General features: G+C 41.8%; 1 protein-coding gene across 8 annotated transcripts in view; it reads right to left on the reverse strand.

The window, feature by feature from the left end:
* The window catches only part of si:dkey-92j12.5 (multiple PDZ domain protein), a 104,934-nt gene that overhangs the window by 1,300 nt on the left and 80,588 nt on the right, over positions 1-23,046 (reverse strand). For 7 of the 8 annotated variants that reach the window (XM_051702313.1, XM_051702317.1, XM_051702316.1 and 4 more), the window contains 8 exons: positions 22,416-22,563; positions 22,222-22,293; positions 21,950-21,998; positions 21,819-21,862; positions 11,140-11,250; positions 10,956-11,060; positions 10,734-10,825; positions 9,648-9,771 (listed from right to left, as the gene is read on the reverse strand). In XM_051702313.1, coding sequence (XP_051558273.1) covers positions 9,648-9,771; positions 10,734-10,825; positions 10,956-11,060; positions 11,140-11,250; positions 21,819-21,862; positions 21,950-21,998; positions 22,222-22,293; positions 22,416-22,563 — 745 coding nt within the window. The remainder of the gene's footprint in view (positions 1-9,647; positions 9,772-10,733; positions 10,826-10,955; positions 11,061-11,139; positions 11,251-21,818; positions 21,863-21,949; positions 21,999-22,221; positions 22,294-22,415; positions 22,564-23,046) is intronic. The other variant, XM_051702319.1, reaches the window with a different exon arrangement.

Here is a 23,046-nt window from a genome sequence, read left to right on the forward strand (position 1 = left end):
TCACCTATCATTGATTGTCTTTGGCTGTGTCTCGTTTGGAAGACTGCATTCTAGGTAGGACGCGTCCTTTGAAGGCTGCAGTATACCGAGTGTCCTCCTTTAAACAAATCTCGTTTAAACGAGACAGCCTTCATAGGACAAACGGAAATGGAAAGTAACATGGTTGCTATGACAGCATGCCACTCTTTAACAAGTGCGAGCGCTTTGAGTGAGAAGGGAACAAAGTCCCTCTGGAAGGGAATGTGTGAGGTACATTTTAGGAGATTTATAATGATGTAAAGAGAAAAAATATATTTTACAGTTGTACTTTTAGTCTAATACTTTATTTTAATTATATATTAATATAATTATACATATTATATACTCTGCACACATCTACTGAGGTACTTCAACTTGGGAATTAACATTCCTTGCGTTTGAACATCATATTTACGGGCAAATTGCTGTCATTTTTGTTTAGACATTTCCGTTGAAGCAAAGAATTGTGGGTTGTGAGTGCCCAAAAAGGATACACCTCATGCATCCTCCGAATTCCCGTGAAAGAAGGTCGCATTTGAAGTGTCCTACTCGCTTTTCTGAAACAAGACAGCCTCGATGACGTATGCGGCCGACAAATGCAACCTCCGGAGGATGCAGCCTTCCAAACGAGACACAGCCTCTAACAGCTGTTTGTCACTGCAGTGAGAGTGGAGACGGATTTAAGAGTGAGCCAGATGCCAGTGTGAGAGAGAGAGCTGCACACATGCACACCCAGAGACTGTGTTGATTTAAGTTTGCTAAGAAGCGAGTTTTGAGTTCTGAAAATAAAAAACACTGAGTTGGATTTCGCCATCTCCCGCTTCCTCTGTCGAAGAGCTACGAGCCTTGTTACACTGGTGCCGAATCCCGGGTCATGTCCGTGACTTGCGACGGTGAAAGTTGGTCTCCGCAAGTGACCGGGGTGCCTTGATTGGCTTTTAAGTTCACTTCCAGTCCGAGCTCCTCCAGAACCACTGTCACCGAAGCCACGGGAACCACCTCTCTCCATGGTTTTAAGAGATTGAGGTGGTAAATGTACCGCGGCCCAACCCTATCCGTTTGTCTAACCTCATAATCGAGTTCCCCGAATCGCTGTGTGACCTCAAAGGGCCCTTGCCACTTTGCGAGTAATTTAGAGCTCGATGTGGGTAGCAATACAAGACCTTAATCTCCCTGTGTAAATTCCTGTAGCCAAGCTCCCCTGTTATACTGCTGGGACTGATGTTCTTGAGCCTGTAGCAAATTCACCTGTGAAAGCTGGCCCAATGTGTGGAGCTTTGCTCTCAGGTAAAGAACGTACTTGACCTGATTTTCCTCCCAATTTTCCCTCACGAATACGCCGCCATTTGGTCCTTTGCCAGCTGGATGGCCATTTGGAGTGACGCCGGGCGATGGCACTGGACCCACTCTGCCATTCCCCTCAGAAGACGAGCGATAAACTGCTCCAGTACCACCAGATCGATCACAGTCCCAGACGATGGCACTGGACCCACTCTGCCATTCCCTTTGGAAGTCGAGCGATAAACTGCTCCAGTACCACCAGATCGATCACAGTCCCGGGCGATGGCACTGGACCCACTCTGCCGTTCCCCTTGGAAGTCGAGCGATAAACTGCTCCAGTACCACCAGATCAATGACAGTCCCAACATCGCCTTGCTCAGCTAGCAACCAGCTCTGGCAGGCGTCCCGGACCTGCTGGGCGAAGGCAAATGGGCGGCCGTGCTCGCCAAGGGACAGCGATCGGAAGCATTGGCGCTGTTGCTCGGGTGTCCGGCCGATCCGTTGCAGGATGGTCTTCTTCAAATCTGCGTACACCAGGAGGTTCTCAGCTGGTAGCTACAGCGCCGCGAGTTGGGCCTCCTCGGACAGCAGTGGTAATAGGCGGACCACCCACTGTTCGCTCAAAGAGCACCAAGAAGACCGGGGTGGTTACATGGGTCGGGGTGGTTGCAGGGTCCGGGGTCACATCAGCAGCCCCCTCCTGGGTAACAAGCTCCGGAGCACCTGCCCTCTGCTTGGGCCTAGAGAAGCACGATGAACCTCAGCTCCTGCTCTGTGCACAGCTCGAGGACGGCCTGATGCTGTGACCAGTGGATGCTGGCGAGGGTCTTGAATACTTCCCCCAGAGGTAAGACATCCAAGGTGGCATTCTTCATCCTTAAATCCCGGGTTTCTGCACCAGTGTAGCAAGGGTTGTAGCTCTTTGACAAAGAAGGAAGCGGGAGACAGCGAAATCCAACTCGGTGTTTTTATTTTCAGAACTCAAAACTTGTTTCTTGGCAAACTCAAAACAACACAGTCTCTGGGTGTGCGTGTGTACAGCTCTCTCTCTCTCTCTCACACAGACATCTGGCTCGCTCTAAAATCCGTCTCCACTCTCACTGCAATGACAAACAGCTGTTAGAGACAATCAATGACAGTTTATGACCCTCATCGTTCTCATCTTCCGATCTCGCTCTCCATTCACAGCCGGCACTCGACAACGCCCCCACCACAACAGTCCCCATATGCTGTTGTTTGAACCAAGTATCAAACAAACAGATAGCCACTAAAATGAGGGACAATAGGGATCCATAAAGGATGTCATAATTTTGGCCAAAATACAGGACTGTTGACAACCCTAGGCTGAATGGGCTGCTCAAACAAACAGAGGAATTTTTGTAATGCCACAAAAACATAGTGTTTACAGTTTTTGAGAAAATTTACCCATGAATGGCTTACTTATAGCTGACTGCATATTAAGCTGGGATAGCAGAAAGTATTTTAAAGGGGTAATGACATGTAGAATCAAAATGTTCTTTGTCTTTTGACATATAAATGGTCAATGTCCTATAAAAACATACAGTAAGTAACTCTAAACTTCCTCCTCACTGCAAAAAGAGCATTTGTTGAAACCAAGCTGCCAAAACGACTCATTCTCTACTTCCTCCACATTGTGATGTCACACTGGTAGACATTTGCATCTGACCGCCTCCACAATAACACATCAAAGCCGATCTTCTATACTTAGATAACAACCTCCTGCTTTAATGATAGGAGAGAGCGTAATGGTAGACTAGCATGTTATGACAGTAAGTCACCATTTGAAGACACTATACAAATGAATGGAGAGAGCCGTAAACTGACAACTACCTGTCGCAAACTCATCAGTGACTTCCCTTATAAAACAGCAATTTTATCGTTGTAAACCCCACACATAGTTAATTCCAAAAGGATTGTTTAGTGTAAAACATATTGAAGATTGGTGGACTTGCGGTCAATTCATTAAGAGAAGAGCTGTTTCCTCACAAAAGCAGTTTATTCAGTGTAATGAAGAATCTCCTCCATAGACATCCATTCAAAAAGAACGGCCTCTTGTCTCCTCGCCAGTGTACCACCAATAGAATGTCTATGGGACTGCTGCGTAATGCTATTTTAGGCTAAGCATGTAGGCTCCCCCTTCAGACAGGCTCTGGCCTACTTTACCTTTAATCTCTTCCGTAGCCTGCTTAGTAGCAGTGAGCAGTGAGATGGCAAGTAGAGAGAGCAGGACAGGCAAGAGCAGAGAGCCAATCATAACAATATCAGAAACACTCAGTTTTAGTGCTGCTTCTCCTTTTCCCCCCCTGATTAACAGTTTTTATTGATTCAAACAATTGACAAAGCAAAACATATATTCACTGAATCAACATTTTACCCCCATTATTCCCTTTCTCCCTCCCAATCCCCAACCCCACCCTGACCCTCAACAAATATCCCTGTGGTCACACTTGAATATACACACACAAAAAAAGAAAGAAAAATATATTAAAATAAATAAATAAAAATAATCACACACATTTAAAACTACACTTCTCTCTCCACTGCCCCTCCCAGAGAGCCCTCTAAGAAAGCCAAGTAGCTGCCCCATTTTTTATTAAATGAATCTAAATTGCCTAGCCTTCTACATGACATTTCCTCTAATGCCACCACCCTCCTCATCTCTGTGCACCACTCTTGAAATGAGGGTGCTCCAGCCGACTTCCATTCCCTAAGAACAATCCGTCTGCCAATCATAACACTGGCTAGGACCCAATTTTTTATATATTTATCCCCTATATTAATGACTGCCACATCGCCTAAAATACAGAGTCTGGGGCAAAATGAAATTTGAGTGCCCAATATGTCACACACAAAACTCTGAACCCTCAACCAAAATCTTAACACACCACCAAAAATCATGGGTTGTGTCTCCATCTTCTGATTGGCATCGCCAGCAGGTGGGTGTGTCTTTCAGACCAAGCCTATACAATCTAGAGGGGGTTCAATAGAATCGATGTAAAATCTTAAATTGCATAAGTCGCACCCTTGCATCTCTAGATATAGACTTGACATTTTATAGAATCCTAGCCCACACTCCCACCTCCAATACCAAGTTTAGATCTTTCTCTCATAATCTGTAGAAAGAAGCTGAAGCTCCGTACCCCAGACTCTGAATTAGCAGGGAGTAATACACTGATGTCTCGTGACCTTTTCCAAAAGCAGTAATCACCATTCCCAGAGTATCTGCCGCTTTAGGGGGGTGTATGCTACTCCCAAAAATAGTACAGAGCAGGTGGCGCAGCTGTAAATACCTAAAGAATTGAGACCTGGGAATCCCAAAATGTTGAACCATATTTTCAAAGGATCTCAACACTCCACTCACATATAGGTCACCGAGCATATTAACCTCCCTCTCAATCCACTCTGACCAGCAAAAAGGGGACTTATTGATGCATAATTTGGGGTTCAGCCATATGCTCAAGGCAACATTTAAAAAAATTTCAGAATTAAACAGTCTGGACATCTTTGTCCAAACCGAGTGCAAATGAGAGATAATGGGATGTAACTTAACCTCTCCGATTAATTTGATAGAAAGGCTCTGCAATGGCGAAATAGGGGCAAGAACTTCCTGTTCTATACAGAACCAGGGAGGGGCTCTTTCAGGTGGAAGGGACCAATGAGCCAAATGTCTGAGACCGAATGCATAATAATAAAATAAAGTCTTGAGTAGGCCTAGCCCACCTTTGTCGATGGACCTATGTAACTTATTGAAATGTAATTTGGGATGCTTACCATTCCAAATGAAGGACTTCGCTATGCTATCAAATTACTTAAAGTAAGAGAGGGGGACATCTACAGGGAGAGACTGCAGCAAGTAATTGAATTTTGGAATACAATTCATTTTAATAACATTAACATTCCCAATCATAGATACATGTAATGAAGCCCACTTGTTCACATCGTTCGAGAACCGTTTTATTAAGGGGTCAAAATTAACTCTAACTAAATCACACAATTTTGCTGGAAATAAAATGCCCAAATACTTAATGCCCTGTTTGGGCCACTGGAAATTGCCCGGCTGGAAAGCCGTTACTGGGCAGTACGCTGTCAGAGCCAAAGCTTCGGATTTAGACCAACTGACTCTATATCCTGAAAACTTAGAAAAGGAATTAATAATTCTGTGGAGGCAAGCCATAGATCTAGTGGGGTCAGAGATGAATAATAAAATATCATCTGCGTAAAGCAAAAATTTATGCACCATACCTCCCGCCACCACCCCTGGAAAATCATCCACCTTTCTTATCGCGGCTGCTAATGGTTCCAGGGCAAGACAGAACAATAATGGGGAAAGAGGGCCCCTATTCAGAGTAAAATAATCTGAAATTAATCCATTTGTTTGTACCGCCGCTACCAGGTGTCTATAAAGTAACTTAATCCATCCAATAAAAGTATTCTTGAACCCATACATTTCCAAAATCGTAAAAAGATAATCCCATTCTACCATATCAAATGCCTTTTCGGCATCAAGTGAGATGGCAGCGACCGGAGTCTGATCATTTGCCACTGACCACATGATACTGATGAAACGCCTTATGTTATCAGAAGAGCTACAGCCCCAAATAAACCCCACCTGATCTATATGTATAAGAGATGTCATAACTTTACTTAATCGGCTAGCCAAATGTTTTGACAATATTTTAACATCTAGCTGGATCAGGGAAATTGGACGTTAACTCTTACACTCGCTTGGATCTTTGTCCTTTTTAAGAATCAGACTGATCAGGCTTGTGTCATGGTTGGCGGATGCTTTCCATTCTTTAATGATTCTGTATAAACTTCTAGCAAGAGTGGGGCCAGTTCTGTAGCATAAGATCTAAAAAATTCAGCGGCAAAGCCATCTGGCCCCGGAGACTTACCTGTACGCAAGGCCTTAATTACCTCACCATGCTCCTCCAAGGTTATCTCAGAATCAAGAGAATTTTTTTGCTCAGCCGACAGTTTAGGAAGTTCTAATGGTTCCACAAAGTTTCTAATACCCTCTTCAGTAGACAAAGATGTAGAACTATTAAGATCAAGATAGAATTCTTTAAAAGCCTTATTAATATCAAATATTTCACCACTAGCAGATTTCACTGGGGGAATGGTAGAAAAAGTCTCTCTGTTTTATATATCTAACCAGAAGTTTTCCTGCTTTGTCCCCTGACTCAAAGTATGACTGTCTTGCCCTGAATAGCCAAAACTCCACCTTCCGCGACAATAGTATTGTATCTGTATTTCAATCGGGTCAATTCTCTGAGGCCATTAGACGACATTCTGCACTTCAGCTCTGCCTCAGCACTTTTAATATTCCCTTCCAATTCCAAGAGTTCTTGTGCTTTGGATTTTTTGGTGAAAGCAGCATACTGTATGATCCGGCCCCTAAGAACCGCCTGAAGTGCCTCCCAAGCCACGCCCACAGAGGATACTGAGGACCAGTTGGTCTCATATAGACATTGATTTCAGCCTTTAGCATTTGTTGGAATTCAGGATTTTGCAAGAGGGATACATTAAAGTGTCAACTATATGATTTCCTTTTCTTCATATGTGGCAACATCTCTAATCACACCAGGGCATGATCAGAGACTAAAATGTTTCCAATTGAGCAATCAACGACAGATGAAATGAGGGACTTATATATAAAAACAAAATCTATTCTAGAGTAAATCTTATGGACTGATGAAACAAATGTCCCAGGAGGGGTCTGGATAGCTCAGCGAGTAAAGACAATGACTACCACCCCTGGAGTCATGAGTTTGAATCCAGGGCATGCTGAGTGACTCCAGCCAGGTCTCCTAAGCAACCAAATTTGCCCGGTTGCTAGGGAGGGTAGAGTCACATGGAGCAACCTCCTTGTGGTATCTATAATGTGGTTCGCTCTCGTTGGAACACGTGGTGAGTTGTGTGTGGATGCTGCAGAGAATAGCTTGAAGCCTCCACACGCGCTATGTCTCCGCAGTAATGCGCTCAACAAGCCACGTGATAAGATGCGCGGACTGACGGTCTCAGATGCGGAGGCAACTGAGATTCATCCTCCGCCACCCAGATTGAGGTGAGTCACTATGCCACCATGAGGACTTTTTCCATGAGGAAAAATTTATAAGAAAAAAATTACCAAATGGGTTCAAAAGCCTCCAAATATCTGTAAGACCAAGATTTTTACACATCCTGTGAAGCATCAATGTTGCTCTAGGGGGCTTGCACACTTTTGCTTCACTATGATCAAGGACTGAGTCCATCAAAAGATGGGTGCCCCAACCCATTCACATTCCACGTGGAGAGAGATAATCCACTCATATTAACATTTGACATTTTAACATATAAGAAAAAATAGATTGTGTGTCAAAGACAAGATTATAAAGAACACATTCCAACATGTGTAACAATCAAACCCCGAACATCCCTTAGAACAAAAAAAAAAAAAAACAGAAAAAAGAAAAACGTGTGCATTGACCCCGTGCACGACAGCGCCAACTGGGATCCATCCCTCCAAACTCAAACAGTCTACGTAAGCCTACGAGAGCCCCCGCGACAACCTTGCTGTCGGATTGCTCAAATCCGTTGTTTCTATACACATTTTGTGAGACAGAATTACACAGCAAAAGATAATCTATAAAACAAACTCCAGCCAATAGGCAGAATAAACACAAAGAGCATGCAGATTCACCCATAAAACTGTTCTGAAGGTGTGTCATTCTACTAAATAAACTCCAGCCGTTAGGCAGAACCAGTACAAAAAAAACAGTGCAGGTTCCTCAAACTGTCAAGCAGATGTTCAGTGAGCCGGCCCACTCGGTTGCAACATGAGTGTAAGCAAATTACTTACTCCAATGATTTTGCTAGAAATACTCCACAGGCGGAACCAGCACAAAAAGAGTGCGCAGAATCTTCAAACAGTCAAGCGAATGTTCAGTGAACCGGTCCATTCGGCTGCAATGTACCACAATATGACTTACTCACTCCATTGACTTTATGAAGGACATCGCTTGCTGTGGGCATATGAATGTTTTACAGCCATCCTTAGCATCTATTCTCAATTTGGCCGGGAATATCAGTACAAAAGCGACCTTCCATTGATGCAAAAGTTTCCTGCACTCCCTGAATAGACCACGCCCCTCTCCCTTCGAGCTCACAAAGTCCGGGAACAAGAAAACACTGTGGTTCCCCCAAGAAAGCCATCCCCCACTCCCCACGCAACACAAGACCCCCACCGGATGATCCCAGAAACCCGGCCAAAATTGACCGGGGCCCGCCTCCCCCAGCGGATCGCCGAGCCGGAACCCCATGAGCTCGCCTGACCTCCAGCCCACGGCCTGCCACATCGAGCAGACCCGGAAAGAGCCCGTCCAGGAATTCCACCACACTCCACCGGCCATGGCCCCCCACGTCCTCCATCCCCTCCCAGACACACTCCAAATCAACCCCAGCCACCAGCGGACCAGCAGACAACTCCCTCTCTGTCGACTCCAGACAATCGACCCGCCCCTCGACAACCCCCACCCCTGTGACCACATCAGTAAATTTAGCCTCCATGGCAGTGATTGACCGACACACCACAGCAAGATCCCCCAAGTCAGCAACAACCCCCGCCAGCACCGCTGACACGCCCAACATCCCCTGCCACACCTCCCGCATCCCTCCGACCAAACCGACTCCCCGGTCCGCAGCCCGCCCAGAGGCACCATCCCGAGCACACAAGTGTTTTTTAATGTCTCCAGAGCCCGAGGATTTTGAATTCTTTTACATATTGTCCTCCTAGAACAGTTATGGAACAAAGTATATCTAATCTCACCAGTTTATGTCATAAAAGGTATTAAAACTAGCAAAATGCACAGAGCTCGCCATTCATATGTCCGATCCTCGCATGGCGTCACGTGACTCCCCAGTGCTGCTTCTCCTTTAAGACTTGACAGTAAACACCCAGAGGGTCAGAATGAGGGTGGAAAATTATGTTTCACAAATATATGATGGTTTTGTTTTGTTTTTTTGTGCAAAAAAACTTTACTAATATTAAGGGTGAACCTCAAGGAACATATATATATAAAAAAGGCATGTCATGACCCCTTTAACAGTGCAAAATGTACACACCTCAGTTTTAACTCTGTGACGAGGAGGAGGCTGCATGCATCTCTCTCTCTAACTGGCGCCTCCGGCTCCCCTTTATCTCGCTCTCCCGCTGACCAGCTGATTCAGCGCCGGCCGTGCACCATCATGGCCCGGCCATGCCCTCCTCCTCGTCACAAACTATAAACCTTAGTTTCATGTAGCTCTACAGCTTAAAGTGTGTTAAATGTTGTCTTTTTCCTGTATACCTTGGGGAAAATATTTTTGATGTAGATGGGTAAATCACCATGGGAACTGCCAAATCCTCCCACAATACTGAAGCCAAGCCCAGCTGAGCCACGTTCAAGAGCGATAGCCTGGAACTGAGGAGAACTTAAAGACACACAATACACAAACAGAATAAAAAATAAAAAATCTTTTCAAGAGACATCCTATTGACAACCAGTGCAAATATTAATCTCTAAGTAAAGTTGGAAAAGTGAATTAAAAAGCAAGCATAACACTTCCATTAAAAAGGGAGTCTGAATAATCAGGGGTGCCCTGGAGGAGATTGTAGGAAATCCATTCAATCATTTATAAGAGCTCTAGTGTGGGAGATTTGTCTGACTCTACAGTCTAACGGCTCTACAGAAATGCAGACTGAGATATCCACAAGCAAACATTTCAGTAAAAATTTTAAAATATTTAATTGAAGCATTGAAGGCAGCATTGTGATGAAACCAGTAAAGCTTATAAAGCAAGCTTAAATAAACAACCCCCTACAGATGGAATGTTTAATATCGAATGGTAATTAAAGCAAGCATGCTGTGAATAAACCACATTATCACTGGAACAATCTGAGAGACTGTTGGTAAATAAAAACATCTAAATCTTATCACAGTCCTGTACATATTTATACATTATATAGGGTAAATAACGGTGAGATATTAGAGAGATTTTTGGCACTTTCGACTTTACAATTTACAGTGAACAGAGCTTAGGTGTCCCACATTAAATGATGTCCCAGATTGATTGAAATATATTTTATTGTCCCAAAAGGACATTTATCTCAGACTCATTTGTGCTGCACTCATACATAATACATTATCATTGTCCTATAAATAATTACTGCATAATTAAAACAATAAATAATAATACCAGGTAAAACGATGAAGTGAATACAGTTACAAGTGGGACACTTTTTTCCATTCATCTTAATGACAAAAAGTTTCCAACTTCACCTATATTTACCCTATATCACAATAATAAAATACAAATAAAAACACTGTAAGACATGTGTGAAAGAAACTATGCACATTTATTTTGTTAAGACAGCTGAGTTTGAAGTGGAATACCTCTGGTGGTTGTGGGTAGAGTTGTTGGAATGAATTACAGATGGCTGATCTTTACTGAATCCAGATCCACCTGCACTGCAACTTAGCATCACCTTTAATCAAACACACAGAGAGTGTAAAATTCATAAAAAGACATGCTCTCTGAAGAATGTCTGAAAAAGGAAGTGTTTTATGTGCTTGGTATAGCCAATGAAGTATCATTTGACACTTGCAGACACACACCTGCAGTGTGATGGCTCCACTACTGTTTCTCAGGAGTGTATTTGCCTCAGTGACTGAGAGACTTTCTGTTGATGTACCGTTAATGCTGATGACCCTGGCACCTAGCTGAAAATTAATTCAGAGTTGATTATTTTGAAGGTGATGTGTAGTTACCAACACTCCCATACTCTTTCTGTCTCTCTACCTGCAGGAGACCGGAGCGTGCTGCAGGTGTGGTTGAATCCAGGTTGGAGATGTAAATCATTGCGTCCCCCTGTGTGTCTCTCACTGCCAGCTCCACAGACTCACACTCATGCTGGGATAGAATCACACCAATTTTACCACCACCTTACAGTTGTTACTGGAGTACATTTACCACAGCAACATACCTGGGTTTTTCTTTAACTTCAGGCACTTTCATGTCACAGGTGTTGATTTTTTTTATTTAAGGTGCTGTAAGCGATTTTTTTATGGAAAGGTGTGCAAAAAAATGTCCTGCTCCCTGTAATATATCATTGAAAAAATTGTCCCGAGATATCTTACCAGTCTCTGTGACAGCACTAGACTGACACATTTAAACTTTTGGTAAGCCGATCAGAAGACTTTGATGCACTTTCTGCCTGTCAATCATTTTGCGCGTTGTAGTAGTTCAAGTGGATCATTCAGGTTTAACACTATTTTCAAATTTATAACAGCTGTCAGTTGAGGGTGCTTTTTTGCTAATTTTGTTTTTGACAACCATGAGTAGATGCACTGCTGCTCTTCTGCTCGGTGATGGTCTTAATGGTACAATGGTATCTTTGGAGGGCGGGGTTTTGAAAATAATTCAACATTTTATTTAAAAGGGCATATCAAGTCAACATGATCACACAGGAAGTCAGCATGTTGTTCCGAGAGTTCCGGTAACCTAGGATTGGCCACATTATGCCAACTCACTGACAAGTGGCATCTCCTAAAATACATTTTTGCATCAGCTCCAGCATGTCCACACTCCCTTGTGGTGCGACCATAAGCATGTTGCGTCATAATTACTGACTAGCGCGATTTGAAGGGTTGCATTTTCCCCTCTAACATTACATTTTTACTACACTGATGGTTAGGTTTAGATTTGGGGTTTTGGTTGGGGGGGGGGGGTTCAGTTTTTAAAATATGCATTCCTCTAGACTTGCCATGATATCATAATTTTCACACCTGTGCAGTGTCCACATTCAAACTGACTAACACCGGTACGACCATTGGTTGGATGCTAAGTGGTACTATGGGGTAATTTTCGTTAAGCAATAGCCTACACAATAACGCAAGGCAGATTGATTTCAAACTTTTAACTTTATTTTTTATAAAAATTACATTTTTATTTTTTTTATATTATTTTAACTAAAAATTCAAATGAAACTGAAAAAAATGTGCAATTAAAATGTGTGTTGTTCAACTTTTTGAAAGATGGCAACATCTCTTTGGCAATGAATCTTCTTCATCCATGCATTCTCTCCATCATGGGCTACCGGTTGGGTATTTTGTTGTCTGGGCAAATACATCACTTATTGTGGGTTGTTGCGGGTTTAATGTTGGTGTTTTATTACCTTTCATCCCAGGACCCAGTTTAGCTGCTTCGGAAGGGTAATGACTTTGAATGTGTGTGAATAAATTAGTTTTGTTCCCTCCTAGGGCTGGGCGATATGCAAGAAATATGTTCACGATATTTTTATTAAAAAAATATATACACCGATCAGCCACAACATTAAAACCACCTGCCTAATATTGTGTAGGTCCCCCTCGTGCTGCCAAAAAAAGTGCCAACCCGCATCTCAGAATAGCATTCTGAGATGCTATTCTTCTCACCACAATTGTACAGAGCGGTTATCTAGTTACCGAAGACTTTGTCAGTTCAAACCAGTCTGGCCATTCTCTGTTGAGACAAGGCGTTTCCTTCAGCAGAACTGCCCCTCACTGGATGTTTTTTGTTTTTGGCACCATTCTGAGTAAATTCTAGAGACTGTTGTGCGTGAAAATCCCAGGAGATCAGCAGTTGAAGAAATACTCAAACCAGCCCGTCTGGCACCAACAATCATACATGCGATTATCTAATCAGCCAATTGTGTGGCAGCAGTGCAGTGCATAAAATCATACAGATACGGGTCAGGAGCTTCAGTTAATGTTCAAATTAACCATCAGAATAGGGAAAAAATGTGATCTCAGTGATTTTGACCATGGCATGATTGTTGGTGCCAGACAGGCTGGTTTGAGTATTTCTGTAACTGCTGATCTCCTGGGATTTTCACGCAAAACAGTCTCTAGAATTTACTCCGAATGGTGCCAAAAACACAAAACATCCAGTGAGCGGCAGTTCTGCGGATGGAAATGCACTGTTAATGAGAGAGGGCAACAGAGAATGGCCAGACTGGTTAGAACTGACAAAGTCTATGGTAACTCAGATAACCGCTCTGTACAATTGTGGTAAGAAGAATAGCATCTCAGAATGCACGAGGGGGACCTACACAATATTAGGCAGGTGGTTTTAATGTTGTGGCTGATCGGTGTATATTACAATATCCAATTACATCATCAACCCTTCTTCTGTGTGTCTAACAGCATTTCTTGTGTCATGCCGAATCCGAGACATATTACAGTTACCCACCATGCACATTATATTCGCCACCTGCAATTAAAAGTCTTCTGTCAGTGCAAATACTTTGCTGCCTGTGTAATTTGATACGTTGGTAAAGAACATCTGTCTTTAAATGTGTTATTTAGGTTAATTTATCATGAGTTGCAAACTCTTCATAAGGCAACTAAGTTAGTTCATAAAATTAGTTCATTAAAGCTATTCCATTCGTTAGGCTATTGTATTGATATTGTAAGTTTCATTTATAATGTTTCCCCCTTTTACCCAGTATAACATTTTACACCAGTGTTGTCCCTTGTACCGATTAAAACTTGTAACACCGTACACCGTGGCAACCCTGCATTACTCTTCACAGTATTACAGCCTGTACAGCTGAAAACAACTTGCTTCACAACTAGCTTTTGGTGCCCCTCCGTGGGCATTACACCAGGAAAATGGAGCTCACACGTGCTCATTTGCCCAACAACACTTACTGCTTTGGTCACTGGGGGCATTGTTTCACATTTCAGTAAACAGACTGATTTGAACTAAAGAAAAGTCAACCTACCATTTCTGATATCACTGTGAGATCAGTCTGGTCTAGACCCAAGGAAGTTCCAAAACGAATAAGATCGCTTACAGCACCTTTAACTAACAGATTTCAACTTTGATTTCTTTTTGTAATGTCTTGAAAACTACTTGCCAGGTCTATATTTATTTTTGCTTCTTTTTAAATGCTTTTATTTTATGTTATTATGTATTATTTAATGCTTGACCCAGACCCAACATCAATCATATAAACATATCATTGCATTGCAGAAACTATGACAATCTTTTTGTAAAATAAACAGTTCACGAGTTTGTGTGTTTATATAATCTTGAGATAATGATAAATGGTTAAACTGGTTTGGCTTGCTGTCGCAAAGGAGGGTCTCGAGCACCAGACTCACACTCCAATTTCCCCCCTGAACTACATGAAGAAAGATAATACATGTTAATGGTTTATTGGATGTGAATGTACACCAGGGCTCTTTAACTACTTTCTTGCGGGGGCCAGATTATCTAGATGAAAACTTGGTGGGGGCCAAAAATTTTTCTGTTTTTACCTTAGCTAACAGTTTCATCGCAAGTAACATGTTACTTATAAAACACCCATAATACTGTGCATTTATTCATAATAAAATAGTCACAGGTTATACTGTATATTGAATTATAATTTTTTTTTAAGGTCTGGGCATAAATTCCTTCATAAGATCTGGCTGAAGAATAAACATGACTTATACTCTAACAAATAATTTTTGATCAAATTTACTTTGAAAAAAACAAACAAAAACGTAATAATCATTTTAACATTTTAGGGCTGTTTGTTTAACATTTTTCAAATTATTAAAACTGAGGAGAAACACTAAGACCTGCTTAAGCCCTATCACAATATCAACCCACATATGAAAACAATGGTCATATAAACTGTCAAATTTACTTAAGAATGCATTTAAATCCCTTTTCCAAGATCCTGAATTCCAACAAATGTTAAACCCTGAAATCAATGTTTATATGGAGACCAACTGGTCCTCAGTATCCTCTGTGGGCATGGCTTGGGAGGCACTTAAAGCTGTTCTTAGGGGTCAGATCATAAAGTATGCCTCATCCATCAAAAAAACCCAAAGCACGAGAACTCGTGGATTTGGAAGGGAATATTAAAAGTGCCGAGGCAGAGCTGAAGCGCCGAATGTCGTCTGATGGCCTCAGAGAATTGAACCGATTGAAATACAGATATAATACTATTTTGTCACGGAAGTTGGAGTTTTGGCTATTCAGGGCAAGACAGTCATACTTTGAGTCGGGGGACAAAGCAGGGAAGCTTTTGGCTAGATATATAAAGCAGAGAGAGTCTTTTTCTACCATTCCAACAGTGAAAACTGCTGGTGGTGAAATATTTACCTCAACCATTGATAATAATAATGCTTTTAAAGAATTCTATCTTGATCTTTATAGTTCCACATTTTCGTCTACCAATGAAGATATTAGAAACTTTGTGGAACCATTAGAACTCCCTAAACTGACGACTGAGCAAAAAAATGATCTTGATTCTGAGATAACCTTGGAGGAGCTTGGCAAGGTAATTAAGGCCTTGCCTAAAGGCAAGGCTCCGGGGCCAGATGGTTTTGCCACTGAATTTTTTAGATCTTATGCTACAGAACTGGCTCCACTTTTGTTAGAATATGTTGTTTATATGGAATCATTAAAGAATGGAAAGCTTCCGCCAACCATTACACAAGCCCGGATCAGTCTGATTCTTAAAAAAAAAGCGAATGTAAGAGTTACTGTCCAATTTCCCTGATCCAGCTAGATGTAAAAATATTGTAAAAAATTCTGGCTAACCAATTAAGTTATGACATCTCTTATACATACAGATCAGGTGGGGTTTATTCAGGGCCGAAGCTCTTCTGATAACATTAGGCATTTCATCAATATTATGTGGTCAGTGGCGAATGATCAGACTCCGGTTGCGGCCATCTCACTTGACACCGAAAAGGCGTTTGATATGGAAGAATGGGATTATCTTTTTATGATTTTGGAAATATACGGGTTCAGGAATGCTTTTATTGGATGGATTAGCGGCAGTACAAACAAATGGACTGATTTCAGATTATTTTACTCTGGATAGGCGCTGAGCTACCCAGGCCCCCTAATCGGAATATTTAAGTTACACCCCGTTATTTCACATTTGCACTCGGTATGGACAAAAGTGTCCAGAGTGTTTAATTCAGACATTTATTTAAATGTTGCCCCGAGCATATGGCTGAACTCAAAATTACATATTAATAAGTCCCCTTTCTGCTGGCCAGAGTGGATTGTGAGGGAGGTTAATACACTCTGTGACCTATATGAGAGTGGAGTGTTGAGATCCTTTGAAAATTTGGTTCAACATTTTGGGATTCCCAGATCTCAGTTCTTTAGGTATTTACAGCTGTGCCACCTGCTCTGTACTATCTCTGGCTGTAGCATACACCCCCCTAAAGCGGCAGATACTCTGGGAGTAGTGATTACTGCTTTTGAAAATGGTCATGAGGCATCAGTCTATTACTCCCTGCTAATTCAGAGTCTGGGAGACAGAGCTTTAACTTCTCTCAAGAGATTATGGGAGAAAGATTTAAACTTGGTATTGGAGGAGGGAGTGTGGGCTAGGATTCTAAAAAAACTTCAAGTCTGCATCTAGAGATGCAAGGGTTCGCCTTATGCAATTTAAGATTTTACATCGATTCTACTGGACCCCCTCCAGATTGTATAAGCTTGGTCTTTTGTTATTAAAATGTTTTATTGATTCCAACAAATACAAGAATAGATTTAACAACAGAATTATAAATACGGAATTAACATAAAACACTTTATAAAAAAAGAGCAAATTCCACAAATAAATTAAAATAAACACACCAATAAAAAATTGTCTCCCTCCACTGCCCCTCGCTAAGAGCCATCCAAATGCGACAAATAACTGCCCCATTTCCTGCCATAAATCACCAAATTACCCAGCCGTCTTTAAGTCAACTCCTCAAATGCCGCCACTTTACCCAACTCGGTGCACCACTCACGAAATGAGGGCAAATCAGTTGACTTCCATCCCCTGAGGATTACCTGTCTGCCAATCATCACACTGGTTAGGACCCAGCTTTTTATTTATTTATCACCTATATTCATGACCGCACCATCACCCAAAATACACAGTCTGGGCCAAAATGAAAATTGAGTGTCCACTACGTCACAAATAAAGCTCTGTACCCTCAACCAAAATTCTTGGATCTCAACATATCCCCAAAAATCATGGGTTGTGTCTTTAAGACCAAGCCTATACAATCTAGAGGGAGTCCAATAGACTCGATGTAAAATCTTAAATTGCATTAGATGCACTCTTGCATCTCTAGATGTAGACTTGACATTTTTTAGAATCCTAGTCCACACTCCCTACTCCAATACCAAGCTTAAATCTTTCTCCCATAATCTCTTAAGAGAAGTTGAAGCTCTGTCCCCCAGACTCCGAATTAGTAGGGAGTAATACACCGATGCCTCATGACCTTTTCCAAAAGCAGTAATCACCTCTCCCAGAGTGTCTGCCGCTTTAGGAAGGTGTAAACCACTCCCAAAAACAGTACAAAGCAGGTGGCGCAGCTGTAAATACTTATAGAACTGAGATCTAGGAATCACAAAAAGTTTAACCAAATTTTGAAAGGATGTCAACACTCCATTCTCATACAGGTCACCGAGTGTAGTAACCCCCCTCCCAATCCACTCTGACCAGCAAAAAGGGGACTTGTTGATGCATAGTTTGGGGTTCAGCCATATGCTCGAGGCAACATTTAAAAAAATGTCAGAATTAAACAGTTTGGACACTTTAGTCCATACCGAGTTCAAGTGCGAGATAACGGGATGTAACTTAGCCTCTCCGATTAATCTGATAGAAAGGCTCTGCTGTGGCGAAATAGGGGCAGGAACTTCCTGTTCTATACAGAACCAGGGAGGGGCTCTCTCAGGTGGAAGCGACCAATGAGCAAAATGTCTGAGACCGAATGTATAATAATAAAATAAATTCTTGGGTAGGCCTAGCCCACCTTTGTCAATCGGCCTATGTAACTTATTGAAATGTAATTTGGGACGCTTACCATTCCAAATGAAAAACTTTGCTATGCTATCAAATTGCTTGAAATAAGAGAGGGGGACATCTACAGCGAGAGACTGCAGTAAGTAATTGAATTTTGGAATACAATTCATTTTAATAACATTAACCTTCCCAATCATAGATAAATGTAATGAAGCCCACCTGCCCACATCGCTCGAAAACCATTTTATTAAGGGGTCAAAATTAACTCTAACTAAATCACACATATTTGCTGGAAATAAAATACCCAAATACTTAATACCCTGTTTGGGCCATTGGAAAGCACCCGGCTGGAAAGCCGTTTCTGGGCAGTACGCTGTCAGAGCCAAAGCTTCGGATTTAGACCAACTGACTCTGTATCCTGAAAACTTAGAAAAGGAATTAATAATTCTGTTGAGGCAAAGCATAGATCTACTGGGGTCAGAGACAAATAATAAAATATCATCTGCGTAAAGCAAGAGTTTATGCGACATACCTCCCGCCACCACCCCTGGAAAATCATCCTCCTTTCTTATCGCGGTTGCTAATGGTTCCAGGGCAAGACAGAACAATAATGGGGAAAGAGGGCAACCCTGCCAGGTGCCCCTATCCAAAGTAAAATAATCTGAAATTAGTCCATTTGTTTGTACCGCCGCTACTGGGTGTCTATAAAGTAACTTAATCCATCCAATAAACATACTCCTGAACCCGTATATTTCCAAAACCTTAAAAAGAAATTCCATTCTACCATATCAAACGCCTTTTCGGCGTCAAGTGAGATGGCAGTGACTGGAGATTGTTCATTCACTACTGACCACATGATATTAATGAGACGCCTAATGTTATCAGAAGAGCTACGGCCCTGAATAAACCCCACCTGATTTATATGTATAAGTGATGTCATAACTTTACTTAATCGATTAGCCAGAATTTTTGATAAAATTTTTACATCTAACTGGATCAGGGAAATTGGACGGTAACTTTTACACTTGCTTGGATCTTTGTCCTTTTTAAGAATCAGACTGATCCGGGCTTGTGTCATGGTTGGCGGAAGCTTTCCATTCTTTAATGATTCAGCATAAACTTCTAACAAAAGTGGAGCCAGTTCTGTAGCATAAGATTTGAAAAACTCAGCAGCAAAGCCGTCAGGCCCCAGAGCCTGTAGGTAAGGCCTTAATAACCTCGCCATGCTCCTCCAAGGTTATCTCAGAATCAAGAGAATTGTTTATCTCAGTCGTCAGTTTAGGGAGATCTAATGGTTCCACAAAGTTTCTAATATTTTCATCAGTAGACAAAGATGTGGAACTATAGAGATCAAAGTAGAATTCTTTAAAAGCATTATTAATATCAATGGCTGAGGTAAATATTTCACCACCAGCAGATTTCACTGAGGGAATGGTAGAAAAAGACTCTCTCTGCTTTATATATCTAGCCAAAAGTTTTCCTGCTTTGTCCCCCGACTCAAAGTATGACTGTCTTGCCCTGTATAACCAAAACTCCACTTTCCGCGACAAAATAGTATTATATCTGTATTTCAATCGAGTCAATTCTCTGAGGCCATCGGATGACAAATGGCGCTTCAGCTCTGCTTTAGCATTTTTAATATTTCCTTCCAACTCCACGAGTTCTCGTGCTTTGGATTTTTTGATGAATGAGGCATACTGTATGATCCGACCCCTAAGAACTGCCTTAAGTGCCTCCCAAGCCACGCCCACAGAGGATACTGAGGACCAGTTGGTCTCCATATAAACACTGATTTCAGCCTTTAGCATTTGTTGGAAATCAGGATTTTGCAAAAGGGACACATTAAGGCGCCAACTATATGATTTCTTTTTCTCCGTATGTGGCACCACCTCTAAACTCACCAGGGCGTGATCTGAGACTAAGATGTTTCCAACTGAACAATCAACAACAGATTAAATGAGGGACGTAGTGAACTTTGAACTCTGTGAACTCGCTTGATTTCCAGCTTACGGCCTGTTATGTTGAGCAGACTCGGGAAGAGCTCGTCTAGGAATTTCACCATATCTTGGCCTTCTTCGTTCTCAGGAATTCCAATAATTCGGATGTTGTTTCGCCTTTTGCGATTCTCAAATTGAATTCCAAATCTATCTTGGTCGCTAGCAGATTAGCAGATGATTCCCTCTCCAATGACTCCAGATAATTGATCCGTTTCTTGACGTCCCCATTCTTGTAACCAACTCAGAGAATTTCGTCTACATGGCAGTAATCGATCGACATATTACAGCAAGATCCTCAAAGTCTGCAACGACCTTCAACAGCATTGCCGACATACTCGACAGTTGATGCTGAATCTCTGGTATCAGCTTGAGCACGTAAGTGTCTTTTAATGTCTCCAGAGTCCGAGGATTTTGACTTCTTTGACATATTGTCTTCATAGAACAGTTATGGAACAGGGTGTATCGAATCTCACCAGTTTATGACACAAAAAGTATTAAAAACTAGCAAAGTGTGCAGAACACGCCATTCACACGTTGGACCCTTGCATGGCGCCACACGACTCTGTATAGGCTTGGTCTTAAAGACACACCCACCTGCTGGTGATGCCAATCAGAAGATGGAGACACAACCCATGTTTTTTGGTGGTGTGTTATGATCCAAAAATTTTGGCTGAAGATTCAGAGTTTTATGTGTGATGTATTGGGCACTCAAATTTCATTGTGCCCCAGACTCTGAATTAAAAAATTTGGTCCTAACCAGTGTTATGATCGGCAGGCAAGTTTTTTTTTTTTCTCCCAATTTGGAATACCCAATTCCCAATGTGCTTTTAAGTCCTCGTGGTTGTGCAGTGATTCGCCTCAGTCTGGGTGGCGGAGGACGAATCCCAGTTGCCTCTGCGTCTGAGACCATTAACCCGCACATCTTATCATGTGGCTTGTTGAGCACATTGCCATGGAGACATAGCGCGTGTGGAGGCTTCACGCCATCCACCGCGGAAACCATGCTCAAATCACCACGTGCCCCACCGAGAACTAACCACATTATGGTGATCATGAGGAGGTTACCCCATGTGACTCTACCCTCCCTAGCAACCAGGCCAATTTGGTTGCTTAGGAGACCTGGCTGGAGTCACTCAGCACGCCCTGGGATTTGAACTAGCGAACTCCAGTGGTGGTAGCGAGCGTCTTTACCACTGAGCTACCCAGCCCCCCTGCCAGACAAGTTTAAGGGGATGGAAGTTGGCTGGATTGCCCCCATTTCAGGATTGGTGCTCAGAGATCGGGAGGGTGGTGGCTTTCGAAGAAGGGTCATCTAGAAGACTGGGGAATTTGGATTTGTTTGTTGGGAAATGGGGCAAATATTTGGCATTCTTGGAGGGCTCTTGGGGTGGGGCAGTGAAGAGAGAGGTGTAGTTATTAATGTGTGAGATTTTATTTATTTATTTATTTTATTTTTTTATTTTTTTTGTGTGTGCGTGTGTATGTGCTCACGTGTGACCAGGGGGAGGGGTGGTAGTGGGGGTTAAATGTTGATTCTGTATATATATGTTTTGCTTTTCTTTGTTTGATGTGTGAATCAATAAAAAAAAAATTTTTATCACAAAAAGTCCACAGGGCCAAATGTGCCCACAGTTGAATGAACACCCATTTGAGATACTTTGGTGAAAGTGCAAAGAAACCAAACCCACCTTCTGAATGGTGACAGTTCTGATGTCCAAATTCCCATCCGCAGCTGTTAAAAATATGAAAGCATTGATTGTCTGATTTTACTGATGAATAAATCTGAACAGAATGAATGTGATGTGACAGACGCCCTTACAATCATGTATGCTGAGAGAGGAGAGAGGAGGCACATCCACCTTGCCGACCTACCACAACACACACAGAAGAATAGCACTCAACATTACATATAGATTCATTTGTACTTGTGCATCATCTAGATTTGGACTGTATACCACATTTATGCTTGTGTGCTGTAAACTCTTGAAATATTAACATTAAAAAAATACTATTAAATATTATTAAAAGTATTAAAATGTACAAAATATTTAGTTTTGTAATGTACAGTGTCACGTGCTGTATAGTGTTTACCTGGTCCTCATATGAGTAGTGCGGTAAAGCTTTAAAACGTGCCACCTCCAAAAGCACAGACTCACTACAACTCTAAAACACAAACAGACAAGTCATATTCACTCTGATTATGATTATTAAGGAAAAGAGTTACAGCATCAACTATACACCTGTACTAATTGCTGTATTCCTGAGTGCTGTGTGTGTATGTACACCTGCAGTAGTGCTTTGGCATAGTCCTGTGATACAGCTCTGATGTCCTCCCCATTCACAGACAAAATCTGGTCACCTAGCAACAGTCCTCCATCCAGGTCTGCCAACCCTCCTCTTGTTATCTCAGACACAAAGATTCCCGTGTCATTCCTGCAAGACATACACAAAACATCTGTTTGTATTCAGATCAATCATAAAACAGCTACATTACATTTATAATCTTCAGTTCAAACTGTTCCACAGCCTTATACATCTTATATTAGAGGAGACAGGGGTTAGTTGTCACACTTTATACAGCAGTAAATATTTCTCAGGTTGGTTTATTTTTGAATGTCAGTTTCTGTATAGGCACATACTGTAAAGTCTTGACTACCAAAAAACTATTGAACTATTCAACTGTAATTGGCCAGCAAAACATTACAGTTCAATTGAACACACTTTGACCTTTTGTACAGTATATACATTAAGTTGTCAGAATGAAACCACAATTAAAAAGCCTATTATAGGCTTTTCAGCAAAATTATAACAGTAAAATGTAAAAGGTAACATCCAAAAATATAAATGTATAACATTTAAAACATGTGACAATAAAAATGTGGTGACTCGCTTACAGCATTGGGTAAGTTACTTAAA

The sequence above is a fragment of the Myxocyprinus asiaticus genome, chromosome 7 (genome assembly GCF_019703515.2).
Source record: "Myxocyprinus asiaticus isolate MX2 ecotype Aquarium Trade chromosome 7, UBuf_Myxa_2, whole genome shotgun sequence".
Lineage (NCBI taxonomy): Eukaryota > Metazoa > Chordata > Actinopteri > Cypriniformes > Catostomidae > Myxocyprinus > Myxocyprinus asiaticus.